The sequence below is a fragment of the Neofelis nebulosa genome, chromosome 8 (assembly GCF_028018385.1).
Source record: "Neofelis nebulosa isolate mNeoNeb1 chromosome 8, mNeoNeb1.pri, whole genome shotgun sequence".
In the NCBI taxonomy this organism is placed as follows: Eukaryota; Metazoa; Chordata; class Mammalia; order Carnivora; family Felidae; genus Neofelis; species Neofelis nebulosa.
In genome coordinates, this window is record NC_080789.1 from 38,017,298 (window position 1) to 38,035,261 (window position 17,964).

The 17,964-nt window shown below is 34.7% G+C and overlaps 1 protein-coding gene across 1 annotated transcript in view; it reads right to left on the reverse strand.

The window, feature by feature from the left end:
- ACSS3 (acyl-CoA synthetase short chain family member 3) overlaps positions 1-17,964 on the reverse strand; it is a 156,800-nt gene that overhangs the window by 45,932 nt on the left and 92,904 nt on the right. Inside the window, exons 8-9 of the mRNA XM_058741919.1 lie at positions 16,063-16,214; positions 1,797-1,900 (exon numbers count right to left, since the gene is read on the reverse strand). Of these exons, the coding sequence (XP_058597902.1) occupies positions 1,797-1,900; positions 16,063-16,214 (256 nt within the window). The remainder of the gene's footprint in view (positions 1-1,796; positions 1,901-16,062; positions 16,215-17,964) is intronic.

Here is a 17,964-nt window from a genome sequence, read left to right on the forward strand (position 1 = left end):
TACATATGGCACTGCTTGCTCTTTCTCTGAATTCAGTCTTATCATTTTTTATTTCCTAAATAGTTACAAATCTGAATTTAGGTAAGAAGTTTTTCCCTTAGCAAATAAAACTAGAGAGAATAGAAACTCTTTCTGATTTTCACTGTATTTAAGGAAAATGTATTCCACTCTGATCATTCATTTTATATTTTGTATTACCAAAGATATGGAAAACATGTTTTTCCAAAGAGCAATATCCAAGAAGATAATATAAAAAGTATCATTTATCAGAATCAAAGAGTTCTAAAATATCAAACAATGAACTTCAGTTTTAGTCACTCACTTGATTTTCTAGACTCTTATTATTTTTAAAATCAGGCTTAATCTTTGCAAAGAAAATTTATTTAAAAATTGTTTTCATTCAAATTTGATACTCTGCCCCAGTTACTCAGAAGATAAAAATTCTGAAAACACTAATCTAAAAGGGTTGATGTAATTTGTAAACTAAGTAGACCTGAACTAAAATATTTACATACAGGGGTGCCTGGGTGACTCAGTCGGTTAAGTGTCTGACTTGATTTCAGCTGAGGTCATGATCTCATGGTTCGTGGGTCAAGCCCCGAGTTGACAATGCAGAACATGCTTGGGATTCTCCATCTCCCTCTCTCTCTACCCCTCCCTCACTCACACTCTCTCTTTCTCAAAAATAAACTTTTAAAAAATTGCTTTAAAATATGTACATAAAAAGGCCACAAGGTTCTCATAGCTCAGTTACTTTTTGTGAGTCAAATGGAAAACCCAACAAAACCTCTGTACTCAGTGAAGGGGAAAACAGGTTCCAGTTAATTTCCTTACTTTCACATATATACACAAATATCCCTAAAAAGAAGCAGCATAGGGGCGCCTGGGTGGCTGAGTCAGTGAAGTGTCAACTCTTGAGTTCAGTCAGCTCAGATCATGATCTCACGCAGTTTGTGAGTTTGAGCCCCATGATGGGCTCTGTGCTGACAGCACATAGCCTGATTGGGATTCTCTGTCTCCTTCTCTCTGTGTCCTTCTCCCACTCGTTCTCTCTCACTCTCTCTCAAATAGATAAATAAATAAACTTAAAAAAAAAGAAAGCAGCAGAAAGGTTTTTTTCTTTTTTTAAATTGTATTAAATTTCACGTTACATCCGCTTAATATGACAATTTGTTTCCCAGGGATCACTTAGTGGGAGGAAAATAGAGAATAAACAAAATAAGTAAGTAAATAAATTACACATATAATGATAAATGTTTTGGAGAAAGATACATTTAATTTTATAGAACACAAGAAGGGAGCCAGAGAACCACAGAAAATCTTATGAGAGAAACACTGCTTTAAGAAAAGTACTCTGGGAACACTGTGCCAGCGCTACAGCAAAGCAGAGGGAACAGAGATGAGTGATGAGGACAATTTAAATCAGGGCAGATGATAATGCAGCTGCCACAGCTCAAAGGCAATGGGAGCGCTGAGGTGGTATGAATCCAACAGACACTTCAAAGGAAAATCTGAGATTTAGTCACTTATTGGATACAGGCAAAACAAAGAGGAGGAGAAGCAAGCAAGATCTTCAATACTCTATACCTAGAGACCAGGAAAATGGCGTCATTGATATCGTTTACAGAGACATTTTTGACAAAAGGATAACCAAAGAATTGCTTATTTCTACTGAAGCCAGAACCACCTAAGTCCTGAGTTTATGCTTGACGGTAATAGCTCAGGGTCTCCTCCAATCCTTGCAGTGTTTTCGAACACTTCTGCAATATTTCTGTACATGTTTGGAAAATGCTCACCAGTTTGCCACCAGTGGTCTAGGACAGGTACTCTGAAGACCTTTTTGGACCATTCCAGGGTCTCCACATCACATCGTTCTCCAGCCACAAACAACGTTTTGAACCTGAATATAAGAGGGGGCATGAATTCAAATTACTCCTTGAAAATAAATCTAAATAATTTCATCCTCATTCTTTAAAACATTCTAGAATCCAACCACATTAATTCCATCAAGGAAAACAACCGTATTATCACTATATCATATTATAGAATGGTGAGAAGGATTATTTGTTTTGACCCAAATGTAGCCAAATGGGCATTGCAACATTGAAGAAAGGTGCTTCCAAAGAATTTACAACTACAGCTTCTCTTTACAACTACAACTACATTCTTCTAAAGAATTTACAGCTACAGTTTGGAGAAGAGCGATTGAGTTGATCTTTGTACTGCATCTGTCATATTCATCTAATGATCAAAGATGAAAACCTTTTTCCTCCTTGACATTATGTCTGCTAATTTTAGCCCCATGTTTGATTGCTGTATTCTATTTAAGTCTATACACAAAAATATACTCTTGAATATCAGCTAAGGCAACAAACAAGCTCATAAATATGATGTGCTTGTTCACTTTGGTGAGTTCCTTTGATAAAAATTACTCTGATTTCAAATACATATTTACCCTATTCCAAGGACATACATAGGAAAAACAGGTTATTTAAAAGTAAATACCATTGTGACCTTTCTGGTCAAAAAGACTCTTATCAAAAGGAATGCAAGGTTATTAAAGAGAGCACTATGCCACAGAATAGAAAGGATGAAATAGATAAATGGAATTGGGTTGACACTTTTGGTGGTTCATTAAAAGAATGATTGTTTTTCTTTTATTCTCAATGTTTCCATGGTCTATCAAAAAAAATGTATGTATGAAGAGTTAATTCATTGTCATCAAAGTAAAAATCAATCAAATAAATAAAAACCTGCCTACCCATTCTAAACAATAGAATATTAGCCACAGGAGATTTCTTACAGTTCCCTTATCATCTCATGAAGATTCATGGAGATGCAGATACTCCCACACCTATGCTCCAACAATATACATTTCCCCTCTTGGTTATAAGCATATACATCATTTTATACTTATTTGTTTCTTGTCTATTTCCCACAGTGGACCGTGAGCTCCTTAAGAGCATTTATCTTCATAACGTCAATACCCACAAAGGAATATCTGGGACTTTTAGGTACTTGAACGTTTCTAGAAGCTCAGGAAGATGAAGTAGAGAGGTGGGGTATAGATAACACTTATGTCAGCTTGACTCATTCTTCTAAGTAAAAGAGGAAGCATGCTGTTTTGTTACAGCATGGAAATAGACAATAGGAAAGTGACTTGAAGAGAGAAAATTTCTGGCTATTTTAGGAAATTTTTAATGAATAACATAAAAGCAAAAGAAGTGAAGAGCAGCCACTTGGCTTTCTTTCATTGATTCAATTAGTAGGTCTAGGAGGCCAAGTGGAGACAACACAAACTGGGTGTAGTACAGAAATAACGGGTGGCAAGTCACGCTAAAATTGCTGTCTGGCAAATCTAGAGCAGGTGTGAGAAATAGGGAAGCAAAGTAGGAATAATCGTGATGGAGAAAGATATCAGGAAAAATAATATAAAGACAGAGAGATGTAATTTCAAATGTCAGATAATCCATTACTAGTCTTTGTTAAGAAACCATTTAAATAATGTGGATCAATCATTGTGGTGAGTCACCTCTCAAAGTATGCAAGGCTGCTAGGTGATAATTTAAATCTTTAAGAGCACTCAAGGGAAACAGAGAAAAGGGATGAAAGTAGGAAAGCAAAAAGGGAGAATAATAAGAGACAGAGACTAGAAAAGAATAAATTAGACTTTTTGACTATATACATTATGTATATATATATTGTGTATATATATACATATATATATTATATATATTATGTATATATATATTGTGTATATATATACATATATATTATATATATTTACATAATATATATATGTATGTTTGTAACCTGAGATAAAATTTAGATAATTAAATGTATATTCATTATAACATGCTTAACATTAAAATGTGGACACCAAATATGACCTCATCTGGCAAAACAGATATAGCACAATAAAACAAATACTAAAACATTAAATTATTAAAACTAGGTTAAAATATTAAAAAAAAAGAACAGGGGCGCCTGGGTGGCCCAGTCGGTTAAGCGTCCGACTTCAGCTCAGGTCACGATCTCATGGTCCGTGAGTTGGAGCCCCGCGTCGGGCTCTGGGCTGATGGCTCAGAGCCTGGAGCCTGCTTCCGATTCTGTGTCTCCCTCTCTCCCTGCCCCTCCCCCATTCATGCTCTGTCTCTCTCTGTCTCAAAAATAAATAAACGTTAAAAAAAAATTTAAAAACAAGATTAGTGTAAAGTTTTAAAGTTTAAAATGAAGTCAATACATTTGTATTTTTAGATGCCAGGTAAAAACAAGACAAAAATTTAAATATAAAGGCCCATATTGTTGATAATCCTATGACTCAAAAATGTGAACTTATTTTAATTACATTTTCTTTAAACAGATTCCTAATATTTTAGAAAAAGTCTGTGATTACAATCATTATGCACATAGATAATTTGTATTAAAATTTATAAATGATATGTTTGGGTGATCCCAACAGTTTAGGCAAAGAACAATAAAAAGGAAGTGTTTTACAGATATCAGAGGCCATATTTCCATCATCTATCCACAGATTACTCCAAAGAGCTCTAGATTGTTCAGATGGTCAGGTGTTCAGTTTATATGTGAAACTGCAGATCTAGAATTATATATATTTTTGAAAACATGGGGTAAAATATTGCCAATTAAAAATATTAAGACATAATACAAAATAATTTTTGGCTAATTAAAGGGCAACCGAAATCTTGATATCACCAGCATTTTTGCAAGTTTTAATTTATTTTTTTGGCTTTTTTCCCCAGTCAAGTAAATTACAATTAACCTAATTAATTGGTTATAATGATAAAGTATTAACTAGTATTGAGTTTTTATCTGATGACAAATTTCCACATTATGTATTTTAAAGCTTAGTATTTATTATTGTGGTTTTGCAGTACAATTCTATCACTTATTTTTCTTAGAAGTTAATTACATTTTTATCATTATGGTAGCAATATTCATGCTGGCACTAATAAGCCATATATAAAGATGAAATTCCATAATGAGTAGTAAAGGTGACATCTGGCTTTTCTGCATGTCAGTCTCTTCCATTTCCAAAAAAGTCATTTATTATTTACTAAAACAGAGGAAAAATTGCAAGATGATTGGTGACTTAGAAAAATGTTAAAGTAGTATAGATTAATTCCTTTCCCTAAATATACTAAAAACTATCAATCTACTTTTTTATTAAAATTCCTCAAACTGTCCCAAAGTTATTACTTTTGTCAATTACAGACTCCTAATTGTATAACATTATTGAACATTAACATACTGTATACAAAGATTTACGAATAGAATATGACTAATGAAAAAATTAAGTCTTGTAATAAATACTTAATCAAATATTATTAACTCCTGGAGCACCTGGATGGCTCAGTCAGTTAAGCATCTGACTTTTGATTTTGGCTCAGGTCATGATTTCAGGGTTGTGGGATCAAGCCCCACACCAGGCCCCACGTTGGGCTCTTTGCTGAGAGCACAGAGCTTGCTTAGGATTCCTTCTCTCTCTGCCCCTCCCCTCTCATTCTCTCTCTCTCTCTCTCTCAAAAAATTAACTTAAAAAAAGCTTATTTAATGGAGCGCCTGGGTGGCTCAGTCAGTTGAGCATCCGGCTTTGGCCCAGGTCATGATCTCATGGTTCAGGAGTTCGAGCCCCGCATCAGGCTCTGTGTTGACAGCTCAGAGTCTGGAGCCTGCTTCAGATTCTGTGTGTGTCTCTCTCTCTGCCCCTCCCCCATTCATGTTCTCTCTCTCTTTCTCAAAAATAAATAAACATTAAAAAAAATTTTTTAAAAGCTTATTTAATATATATATTATTAACTCTCAATTCCTCATAGTAAATAAAACCATTCAATGTGATATGATATTTCTATAACCAAGATGATTAGTGAAAGAAAAAAAACAACATATATCTATAATTATAAAGATAAATTGTAAGATAATTTAAAGATAAACTCATGCCTCAGGTCAGTCTTATTTTTTAAAGGACATTTTGTGGCTTATAATAAAAAAGAATAGTAACATCACTTAATAAACTTCTCATTAATGACCTTGCAAATATTTTATTGATAATATGAAAAGACAAATACCTCAAAATGAAAATATTTAAACAATTTTTCCTTGAAAATGCATTTTATAAACATTAATATTAGCCACTCTTGTAGTAACTTGGATTCTTTGGAATCCAAATTTACCTAAGTTAATTACATAGGTCTTCTATCTACACTATAACTACACTGTATAATATGGAAGCTCTAAGCTACATGTGGCTATTTAAATTTTAAATTAGTTAAAATTTAAAAAAAATGTATCAATGTCATGATAGGATTATCCTCTTGTCAAGAGTTCAATAGTCACATGCAACTTCTATCCACCATATTGCAGAGCTCAGTTTTATTGTATAGTGCTGCCATAGATTTTGATAGACTAATAAATATACGGGTAATATTCTGATGATAGTAACACAGGGAAAGATGAATTTACTTCCAAGCATATACTACCAAAAACTTAAACAAAATTATAACATACAATATCTAGAGTAGAAAAAACCAGTAGGGGGATAGAATTAATGGGAATGAAACCTGTCTACTTTTCCCCAATTCTGTGTAAAATGGAGTACAATTCAACACTCAAATGAAGCTGAAAATTAAGCCAAGAGAAAGAGAAAAACAATAATATTGTCAAATTAATTTTAGTCCAAAATAAAAAGGAAGCTGCCCAAAAATGGATAAAAGCTAAAGATAAATTCTGATGAAGAATGTTCAGGTAATAAATTAAGAACAGAAGAAAACTAAAGTGAATATTTCTTTCAAGCTCCATAAACTACCAAACAAGTGAAAAGTACTCTTCACTTGTGCCAAAAGAAGTTAAATAAAAATAGATCATTTCAGCAATGCCTCGTCAACTTCTAGTCTACAGAATATCATTACTTTTGCCACCAGTGTCCCTGAGGTTATCTCCATTTTTTCTTCATGCTATTTTCCTCCACTTGCTCCCCACTAGAATTCAGTTTCAAAATGTTACAGACACTAGTGTTAGTATTACACATGCATTTGTCACTCTGTCAAGGACCTACTAGCATTTTGTCCACCAAGCTCTCTCTCAAGCACAACCAGAAAAGCTAAACAGAATGTAAAATAGAAACATCTCTTTCAGGTATCAGAGAACTACAAAGACAATCAGCACTGGAAGCATTAACATCCCAAGGAAAAAAATGTATAGAAACGTCTTACACCGACATGCCGTTTTTCCCCCTTTGGAATATCTGCCCAAGCAACTAGGGGTTGAGAAACTGAATAAAAACTGTGACTGAGAGGCTTAGAAAATGAACAGCAATTCCTGCCACCACAATTTCTTGGGGGGGGAGGGGGGGAACAAACCAACCTGGAACTCAAGACTCATAATGGAAAAGAAGGAGTAGAGGGTTGTAAAACACTCAAGTTTCCATTGGAATGCCTGAAGATTTACATCCTAACAATAGAGATAAACTGGAAAGAAACTTGCCTTCTTAAATACTGAAGTACAGCTGCAAATCAGCTAAAACCCGAACTGGATCAAAGTGATCTTCCCTTATGTTAACAGCCTGCCAAAATAAGAATTACTTTGTAGGACCTTAACAACTCCAGAGTGTCAAAGTAGCTATATAATTTTTAACATATGATGATCATTAAGATAGAAGGCCATGTGACCAACATGCAAAATAGAGTCATCAGAAAAAAAATCACAAAGATTCACAGATAGTCTTGTTATTAGACATAGACTTCGCAATAACTCTGAATATGTCCATGAAATATTTGTATAAATTATCAAAGAAGTAGAAATTATAATAAAGCATCAAATAAATATCTTCGAACTAAAAACACAAAAGTACAAACTTAGAGAAGTTTAGATCTAAAGAAAGTTTATATACAACTGAAAACAAGATTGAAAACCCAAAATGTAAGTTAAGAGAAAATAAGCAATCTGCAACTGAAAAGAATAAAGGAGAAAAAACATAGAGTTTATGAGATATGGGTAATAGGGTAAAACGTTCTAACAAATGCCATTAAAGTATCAATGCCTAAGAAGGGAAAATAGATAGAAGCAATATTTGAAGAGATAATGGATAAAAGAGTTTCTAAAAATAATGAAAGCTATCAAGTTACAAATTTAAGAAGCAATTTGAATGAAATGAAATTGAATCCATAATTTATGGGAGGATGGGTGAAATAAAGAGGATCAAGAGTACACTTATCATGATGAGCACTGAGAAATACATAGAATTGTTGAATCATTCTATTGTACATCTGAAACGAATATAACACTGTGTGTTAATTATACTTCAATGGAAAAAATAAAAAAGGAAAATTTCTTGAAACAAATCTAAGAAAAGATGTCTTTCATGCAATAAACAACACAGCATTAATGCGATAAATTAAAATAATAATAACCTTAATAAATTAAGAGATATACTATAATTATGAACTAGAAGTCTTAATATTAACTTGCCAGTTTTTAACATAGAAATCTATAAATTCAAAATAATCCCAAACAAAATTCTAGCAGTTCTATCTGTGTGTGTGTGTGTGTGTGTGTGTGTGTGTGTGTGTGTGTGTATAAACAGGCTGATACTAAAATCTGTATGGAAATACAATGGAGCAGATTAAAGAGCAAAGAAAAAAGTGATGCACTGCTGTTACTACTACTACTACTAGATATCAAGACCTGTTATAAATCTATAATGACAAAGACACTGTGAGAGTAGCACAAATATAGGCAAATAGGCCAATCAATGAAACAGAATTAAAGCAAGAAACAGAAAGGACTTATGAACACTTCTATGACAAAAGTGGTATGCAGAGCCATGGGAAAGTATGGCCATTTAAATAAACGGAACTTGATTAATTGGATACATATAAGGAAAAAAAAAACAAGTTTGACCCCTTACTTCATGCCATACACAAAAATCAAACCAGTAAGATTATGTGAAAGGTAAAACAATAAAACTTCTAGAAAATGATATAGAAGAGGGGTACCTGCATGGCTGTCAGTTAAGGGTTCTAGAAAATGATATAGAAGAGGGGTACCTGCATGGCATCCAACTCTTGATTTAGGCTCAGGTCAAGATCTTACGTTCATCGAACTATACACACATATTTTATCAATGTAAATGTCCTAATTTGGTATTGTACTACAGTTATGGAAGATGAAGCCATGGGAGAAACTTCGTGAAGGATACATAGGCCCTCCTTGTACTATCTTTGAAATCTCCTGTGAATTACAATTATTTTGAAATAAAAAAAAAATTAAAAAAAGATCTCTTGTTCATGAGATGGAGCCCCACACTGGGCTTGGAGCCTGCTTGAAATTTTCTTTCTCCCTCTCTGTCCCCACCCCCCCCATATGCGCTCATTCTCTCTCTCTCTCTCTCTCTCTCTCTCTCTCTCTCTCTCTCTCTCTCTCTCTCTCTAAATCAAAAAAAATAATAACATAGAAGAATAACTTCTGATCTTCAAATAAGTAACATGTATTAAATAGGATTTTAAAAAGCACTAGCCATAGAGAAAAAATATTGATGAAAAGGCACATCTCTTCATCAAAAGTCACCGCTAAGATAGTGAGAGAAATTCAAATCACAAGGTAAAGATTATTTGTAATACATATAGTCAGTAAAAAAAAACTGGATTAAAAGTATATGAAAAGTCCCACAAATCAACAAGAAAAAGAAACTGAAATGTGCCAAAGATTTGGATAAACATTTCACAAAACAGAATCTTCAAATGGCTGATGAAATATGAAAAAGCAACAAGCTTTAAAATACAATAAACAAGAGATGTAATATTTTTCTATGTTGTATAAATTATTAAGATTTTACTTCTTGGGGTGCCTGGGTGGCTCAGTCAGTTAAGTGTCCAACTCTTGATTTCGGTTCATGACTTGATCCCAGGGTCATGGGATCGAGCCCTGTGTTGGGGCTCTGTGGTGTACACGGAGAATGCTAGAATGCTTAAGAGTCTCTCTCTCTCTCTCTCTCTCTCTCTCTCTCTCTCTCTCCCCTTCTTCCCCACTCACACACACTCTCTCTCTAAAATAATAAATAAACAAACAAACAAACAAATAAATAAATAAATAGATTTTTACTTCTTCACATAATGGCTTTAAATTATTTACTTTCTGATTCAACTACCATGGTGATAACTGGCAACTAAGTTTTTTAAAAGATTCAACAATGCAAGCTGGATATTTGGATGGCTCATCAGCAATCCACCACCAACCCAAAGACAGGCAACATATGGTCACTGTCATTCTGAGATTCGGAAGACCACATATTTGGAGCAGTGAGTCAAATGTAGGAGATCTCTGAAAGCTTTTAAAAAAGGACTGATAACTCTGAGGTTTTCTCATTTGTTTAAATTTTAATAGTCGTTGTCACTGAAGTAGGAAAGTTATTTGTTTAGGCGCTGCCAGCTCTGTTAGACCAAATGAAGAGAGGTGCAAAGCATGTACACATACATACCCTCGCCCACCTCTCCTACTATGAAGGCACACCTATAGTATGACATCCTCGATTTACCAAAGTGGTTCAGAGATTTCATGTCAAATGAGCACATAAAGAAAATGGGAAGAATTTTTTGTTATGAGATTTTTAACTTCCTTGAGAAACAGGACAAGAGTAGATGATAATATAATGGACTTATTATGTACATACTGCCCAGTTATAGGATAATTCTCAGTTTTATCATTCTGCCATATTTATTTCACTTAGAAAATAAAATAGTATTGAATTCTCCCCAAACCCTACTTAACTCATAGTTCTCTTCACCATCCCATAGCCACCTAGTCTCAGTAACTAGCATTACTCAGAGGTTTTCATTTCCTGCATTAATTTTTTTTTTGCCTATTGTGTATCCCTAAACAAGACAATATGGTTTTTCATAATTTTTCAAATTTCTCTTGCTATATGTAAGAGAAAAATAATCAGTTTTCACTTGCTTTTTAAACTCAGCATTATGCCTTTGAGATTTATCCATGCTAATATTGAAGTTCTGGTCAATTTCCACTTCTGAATATCCTGTTGAATTAATACACCACAATACATAATCTATTTTCTACTATGTTTTTACTACACATGTACTTACTTATATTTTGTTTTGTTTTGAAACAAACCTGCTAGAAACCTTCAAATGCATGGTTTATTGTTCACATTGTTGAGAGTTTCTCATTCTCATCCCTCCATATTAATAAAGCTTGATCATGGGACATCTTGAGTGCATAAATATCTATTACTAGATATTTCCACTTTATTCTCTCCATAGTAGTGTAAAAACAGTTCTGCTGCTTTATATCCGTGCAAGCAAGTATCATTGTTAGGTATTTTAACTTTTGTCTATGTGATGGGAATAAAATGCCATTTCTCTGTTTCTTAGTGAGATTAAAGATCTTTTAATGTTTTGGACTACTCTTGTCTTCTCCATGAACTGACTGTCCATATCCTTTGCCCATTCGTCTATTGGATGGTGTGTTTTCTTATTGATTTGTAGAAGCTCTTTATATCCTCTACACTAATTGCTTAATGGTTATACATGCTGCAAATATCTTCTCTGAGTGAATCATTCATCATTTAACTTTGTTTATTCTTTTAGTGGGCGATTTTTCATTTTAATGTAGTAAATTTCATCAATATTTTCCTTAATGATTTGTGGTTTACACTTTAAAAGGTTATTCCCTACTAAAAATATATTAAAAGATTTTTCCATTTTCTTCTGAAAGTATTAAGTCTTTGCTTTACAATTTTAGAGCCTTGAATCCAGCTGAAATGTATTTTTGTGTATCGTATATGGTAGGGAACTCATTTTTTTCTACATATACAGCCAGCTGTTCCAGCACCAATTTATCTAAGGGTCTATCCTTCTTCCACTCGTTTGTTAAACCACCTCCTCTATAAATCAGGTTTCCATAGCAATGTGATCCGTTATTCAATTTTATTAGTCTTGTTTGTTGATCCCTGCTTCTATACTCGTATCTTAAGTAGAAGAAAAAGAGATTCTTTGTTGTTATTTTTATCTCTTGCTCCCTCTCCTATGTTCGCCTTCTCTGTTCAATAAGTTTGTGGGTGATGTAGCTATCCCCCAGCGATCCGATGCCACAATGATGGTCCAGAATTCTTAATACACAGTGATACTCAGGATATCATAGATCCAATCCTAGGACAGCAGGTGGACAGTTTAGTTCAGTCTACAGCTGCTGGGCTATTCTCTGTTTCATTCAGACCTCTGTACCAAAGCTCACTATAAGTCCTAGTCCCAGAAAACAACCTCTAACCATCATTATCAATCTCCTTTCATGAGTGAAGAGTAACACTGCACTGCAAGTTCAAGCACTGAGCTGGCTCTGACTCCACAATCAAAGTTGCAGAATACCGAGTTTCTACTATGCTGTCCATGCCTGCTCTTACACCTAGCAAGCCTCTGGCTTCAGCCATGCTTACTACTTTGCAAATCTGTTCCATTTCTGATCCGCAGATTTGTTTACTTTAATTTTGAGCTCATCTCTGATGCTCTGCTTTTTTTGTGTATTATCTCTCATTACAGTGCAATTGGGGGGGAAAAGGGCTGCATCGGAGCATGAGGTACTGTGATACCTTGAATGGAAGTACCAGAACTGAATTTTTTCTAACTTTATTAAGATTGAACTAGGAGAAGAACGTGGGAAAATAAATCAACATGACATGATGAAAAAGAGCAGTAAATTAGAAAGCAGACAATAATAATAGCTACGACAGTCTAGGTTAAGAACTGTTCCAAGTGCTTTGCATGGATCATATAGCTTTTATTTTATTATATTCTTGTGCTATTACTATATTTATATTCTGCAAGGAGGAGCGGGGGAAGAAGGGAGGGAGAAGAGAGGAGGAGAGAAGGGAAGGAGGGCAAAAAGAAAACAAATCAACAACAAAAAGAACAGAGACGCTATGTAACATTGTTGAGGTCATACAATCAGTACATGGTAGACTTAAGCTCAGTGAGTCTAACTCCAGAGTAAGAATCTTAACTATATGACACTGCACTGCCTAGTCACAGCTTTGCTGCAGGGAGCTTTGCAATTCTGGGAACATTATTTCACCTTCACCTCTTTGTGACAAAGTTTTCTCAATTGTGAAATGAGGTAACTCTCCTAGATGACTTCTGATCTGTTTTTCTAACTTCTACTCGTCTATGATAAAATGAATTTATAGTTCTGCTTAGTACCCTGTTTCAGAACATCTTTTGAAATTTGCTTTGGGAGTGAAAATTTCTGGCAGATCTCCACATTTATTTTATGTGTTGATTTTTTAAATGTTTATTTATTTAGAGAGGGGGAAGGGCAGAAGGTGAGCAAGCAAGAGAGAAAGAGAGAGAGAGACAGAGAGACAGAGAAAGAATCCCAAGCAGGCTCCACTGAGGCTGATGTGGGGCTTGAGGCCACAAACTGTGAGATCATGACCTGAGCTGATATCAATCAGACACTCAACCAACCCCAGCCACCCAGGCACCCCTCCAAATTTACTTGTTTTTAAAAAAAACGTTCATTTATTTTTGAGAGAGAGAGAGTGTGTGTGTGTATGAGCAGGGGAGGGGCAGAGACAGGGGGACAGAGGATCCAAAGTAGGCTCTGTGCTGACCGCAAACTGCCCAGTGTGGGGCTCAAACTCACAAACCTAGAGACAATGACCTGAGCCAAAGTCAAAAGCTTAACCAACTGAGCCACCTAGCCCCCTCCCCCAAATTTACTTTAAAACAATATTTAATGAGATTTGTAATACATTTTAAAAATACAATTGCATCATTTGGAATGTCCTGTAAGAGAAGAGAGAGGCTAAGTTCTGCAGATATATCACGAGCCTGCAGTCATAATACCTAGTGAATGTCAGTGCGGTAAACAAGTATGAAAAGTCTTAAACATAAATAAAAAAATTAAAGATACAGTTGTGTGAAAAGACTTGAGTCCTGGTCTTTATTCTGTCTCTAACCCAAACTTAACTTTTTTGGACTTCGGTTTCCCTGTTTTTAAAACCAGAGAGTTAGATTTTTGACGTCCCTTCTGTTTCTAACAGTTCCTTAGTTCACAAGGGAGGATCCATTAAAGTTCAGTGAAGGTATTATCTGAATTGACTCGGGGGACCTGGGTGGCTCCGTCGGTGAGGTGTCCGACTTCAGCTCAGAACATGATCTGACAGTTTGTGGGTTCGAGCCCCATGTCGGGCTCTGTGCTGACAGCTCAGAGCCTGGAGCCTGCTTCAGATTTTGTGTCTCCCTCTCTCTCTCTGCCCCTCCCCTGCTCATTCTCTCTCTTTCTCTCAAAAGTAAACATTAAAAAAAAAAAAAAAAAAAAAGACTGTGGGCCCTTGTCAGATTGCCTGAGTTAATTTCTTTCTAAAGGTTTCTTAAACTTTCTGGTCCTAATATTACTCATTCGTAAAATGAGGATAATTACAATTCTTCTTCCTTATTGTGGTGACTGAATGAGAGAAACTTAAACTGCTTATACCTGGCACGTAGCTGGTAATCAGTAAATGGTTGAATTTATTAATAGTAATTTGAATAATTGAGGGTGTTTTCACAGTCTGCATCATTAAACATCTATTAAAACCTACGTGCACACCATCCCGAATAAGATAGGTGCCTAAAGACAGAAGGGCATCATCAGGGGGGACTTATTGCAATTTTCCTTACACTAAGATCTCATATGCCATATTAGTATTAGTTTGAAAAAAGGCATTTGGTGCTGTTCAATATTGTATATATCAGGAAAATTGGAAAAGGTTCCCGCCTTCACAGTAATGAATAACCTTCAAAACTCATGTACAAATGCGAAAAGAAGATGGTTTAGCAAATGAGAGACCTTAGCTTCCAGGATACACAACTTCACCCCCTGGAATCAGAATGCATTTGTTAGTAAAGACACAGTGCAAGATACCACAATCACTGTTTCTTCAAAACTCCCTGAAACTGTCTAAGACATAGAGACTATACACAGCCTATGACGTTAATACCAAAATCTACTTTTCTATCCTTTTGGCTGCAATGGAGGAAACAAAATTGAAATGTAGTAAATGAAGGAACAAATAGAGGGTGAGTGGAAATATTACAATGGAAGGTTCATTTTATGAACACCTTTATTTTAATGAGTATATTGTTTAGATTACAGGTGCAATTTTATGTAAATCCAGACCTGAGTTTTCATAAAATAAAAAAAAAAAAATAGGACAAGAATGAAAAACAAAGTCACTGACTGCCCAAACTGAGAGCTTCTTCCTTACACCTGCAGTGTATGATATCTACTTTAACTCCTTCTTTGGGTTATAACAACATACAATTCATAACATTTGGTGCTTAACTTAAAAATTTTGAAACAATAATTCAAACCCGTTTTCTCTGGCTTGAAGAAATTACAAAATCCTTCTTTTAGTTTATGATAGCAGTGACCAATTTCAAAGAGGTTCAATAAGAATTGATGTTGGAAACTGCCTTGCAGATACAAATTGCTATAATTATCTTTGAATATACATATCATTAAACTAAAATGGATGTCAATAAACCAACAAAAAATATTTAAACTATTCAGAGCATACTATTATAAAACAACAGAAAAATAATTTCCTTCACTCTTTCAACAACAGTAATTTGGACTATAATTTTCGCGTTTTATCTGTACATATGAAATCGAATAATATTTTCCCTCTATTTACACTATTGTTCTATTTTCAAAGGATCGTTAGATGCTATTATACATGTACAAATGCATGTTAAGTCATGGTCTGCATTTTACTTTAAGGGAAATACAAGAAAAACAGTTTAAAAAAAGAGAAATATTTTGGTAAGATCTGAACTGAAATAAACACAACACGGTATTAAAAATATTCCCGGGTATAGTTAACATTCTAACTAATTCAAAGCTATGTTTAGAACAGTCATTCTTAATAACATGCAGAATCTTTTGGCTCTTTCCATCGAGGTATCGCAGGGCCAAAAAAATGTATAATGTTCAGTTATTCATTCTGATGGCAGTTTTTAATGTAATTTGCCCCGCGCATCCCAAGTTCACCTTGTCAGAGAGTACCGCTTCCCCAAGGCTGCCCCAGGGTCCTGTTGACGGATGGCTCTAATTGCAGTCGGCGCTGTAAACAAGGCAGCTACTCCATGCTCCGCGAGCACACGAAAATAAGCGCCAGCATCTGGTGTTCCCACAGGCTTTCCCTGCGATGAGATTCATTTAAAATGTCACCGGGTAAAATGTCTCCTACTTCACTGACAGTTCAATGCTTATACACTTAACACAGCAATGTTAATAAAATGGGGTTCTCGACAGATCTGAGTTTTAAAATGTCCCCATACTCTACAGTAAATACATAAAAAAACAAACGCACGCCCAGGCTTCAGAGAGGCCATTTGCTCCCTTACATCATCCTAAAAGCTTTTCAAATCGCACTGTTTTCCTTTCTCAAGTTTTGAACGATAAAAGATAGGGCGTATATATCACATTCAAATTAATAACATAAAACAGCCTTCTTTTTTCCAAGAAATTCAAGACATTGTTTTGTGTGGTAGGACTAAAGGAGAAATATGGTTGCTACGAATTTCTAACTTTGACACTTTTTTTTTCATAATCACTTCTAAAAGTGACAATAACAATTCTCTAAATTTTTGAGAACAGAGAAAAACATGCAATCACAGTAATTTCTGCATAATAACCTTTTCAATTAAATGCCTCACTCCAAGGAAAGCAACTTCTATGACTTAAAAATTCAGTAAGATATCTCCAGATGTATGCTTTCCATAGCTTCCAAATGACATTTCACATATGCAGTGGAAGCTCTGTGAATAAAAATCTAACAATTTTTATAGAACACGTAATCAAAGGGACACAAAGCTTTTTTATTACTGATGTTTCCGCAAAGTGGAAAATGCGCATAGCATAAATCAGTGATTCTGCAAAAATTCTGTTACATAAAATCTATGTTGGCCCAGCCATATCCCCTCATTCCTCAATCCATTCTCATCACTGCTAGTTTTTCCTTTGATTCTAAGGCAAGGTGCCTGGAATGTTAATATATGTTATATGAAAAAATATGTATTATAGGTATGTAATATATATTTCACAATCAAATCATTTTGGGAGGGGTTGGGTAAGAAAAAGAAAATAGGTTTCTTACTTTGGACCATCACTTGAAGATTTAAAAGTGTTAAAGAAAATCAAGAATTCCCAAAAGAGGAATTACTATATGTAATATTTCACAATCAAATCCTTTTAGAAGGGGTTGGGATAGAAAAAGGAAAGCAGGTTTCTTATTTTGGACCATTTCTTGGAAAATTAGATGTTAAAGAATATCAGGAATTCCCTAAAGAGAGTTACTATATGTAATATTTCCTAAACTTCTCTGCCCACATCCTCTATATGAACATCTCATAGATCTTATATTCTAGAGAACACACTTGGGAAACACTGATGAGGTAAAAAGAGGAAAGAAGTTGCTAGTAGCAAACTTAGCGCTCTCCTCAAACACAGAATAATAAATGAGTGGATGATAATAAGAGGCCAATCATAGCTGTCTAGTAATTTAGATTCAGTATCTACTTCTGACTGGATCTTTGATAGGGCGTTATTTAGTTTGTACTTTCCTCTTTTTAATGGTTACCCTTAATATTCTTTAAATGCAATTTTATTTTCTTTTGGAAAAATATAACCCCTTTCTTATATTCTGTTGCTTTTTCTCTTGGTCTTTTAATACCAAAGACAGTATTTATTGTAACTAGAAATTCACTTTTATTATCACAACTATCCCAAACTTTTCATTTCGGTTTATTCCATTACCACCTCATACAGGTCATGAGGTTGATACAGTATGGAAAGCTGCCAGATACAATTTGGCAACTCATGTACATAACTTGACTCACACATTTTGAAGCCTTGAGCGCATCAGTCTAAAATGAATCAACAAAGTTATTC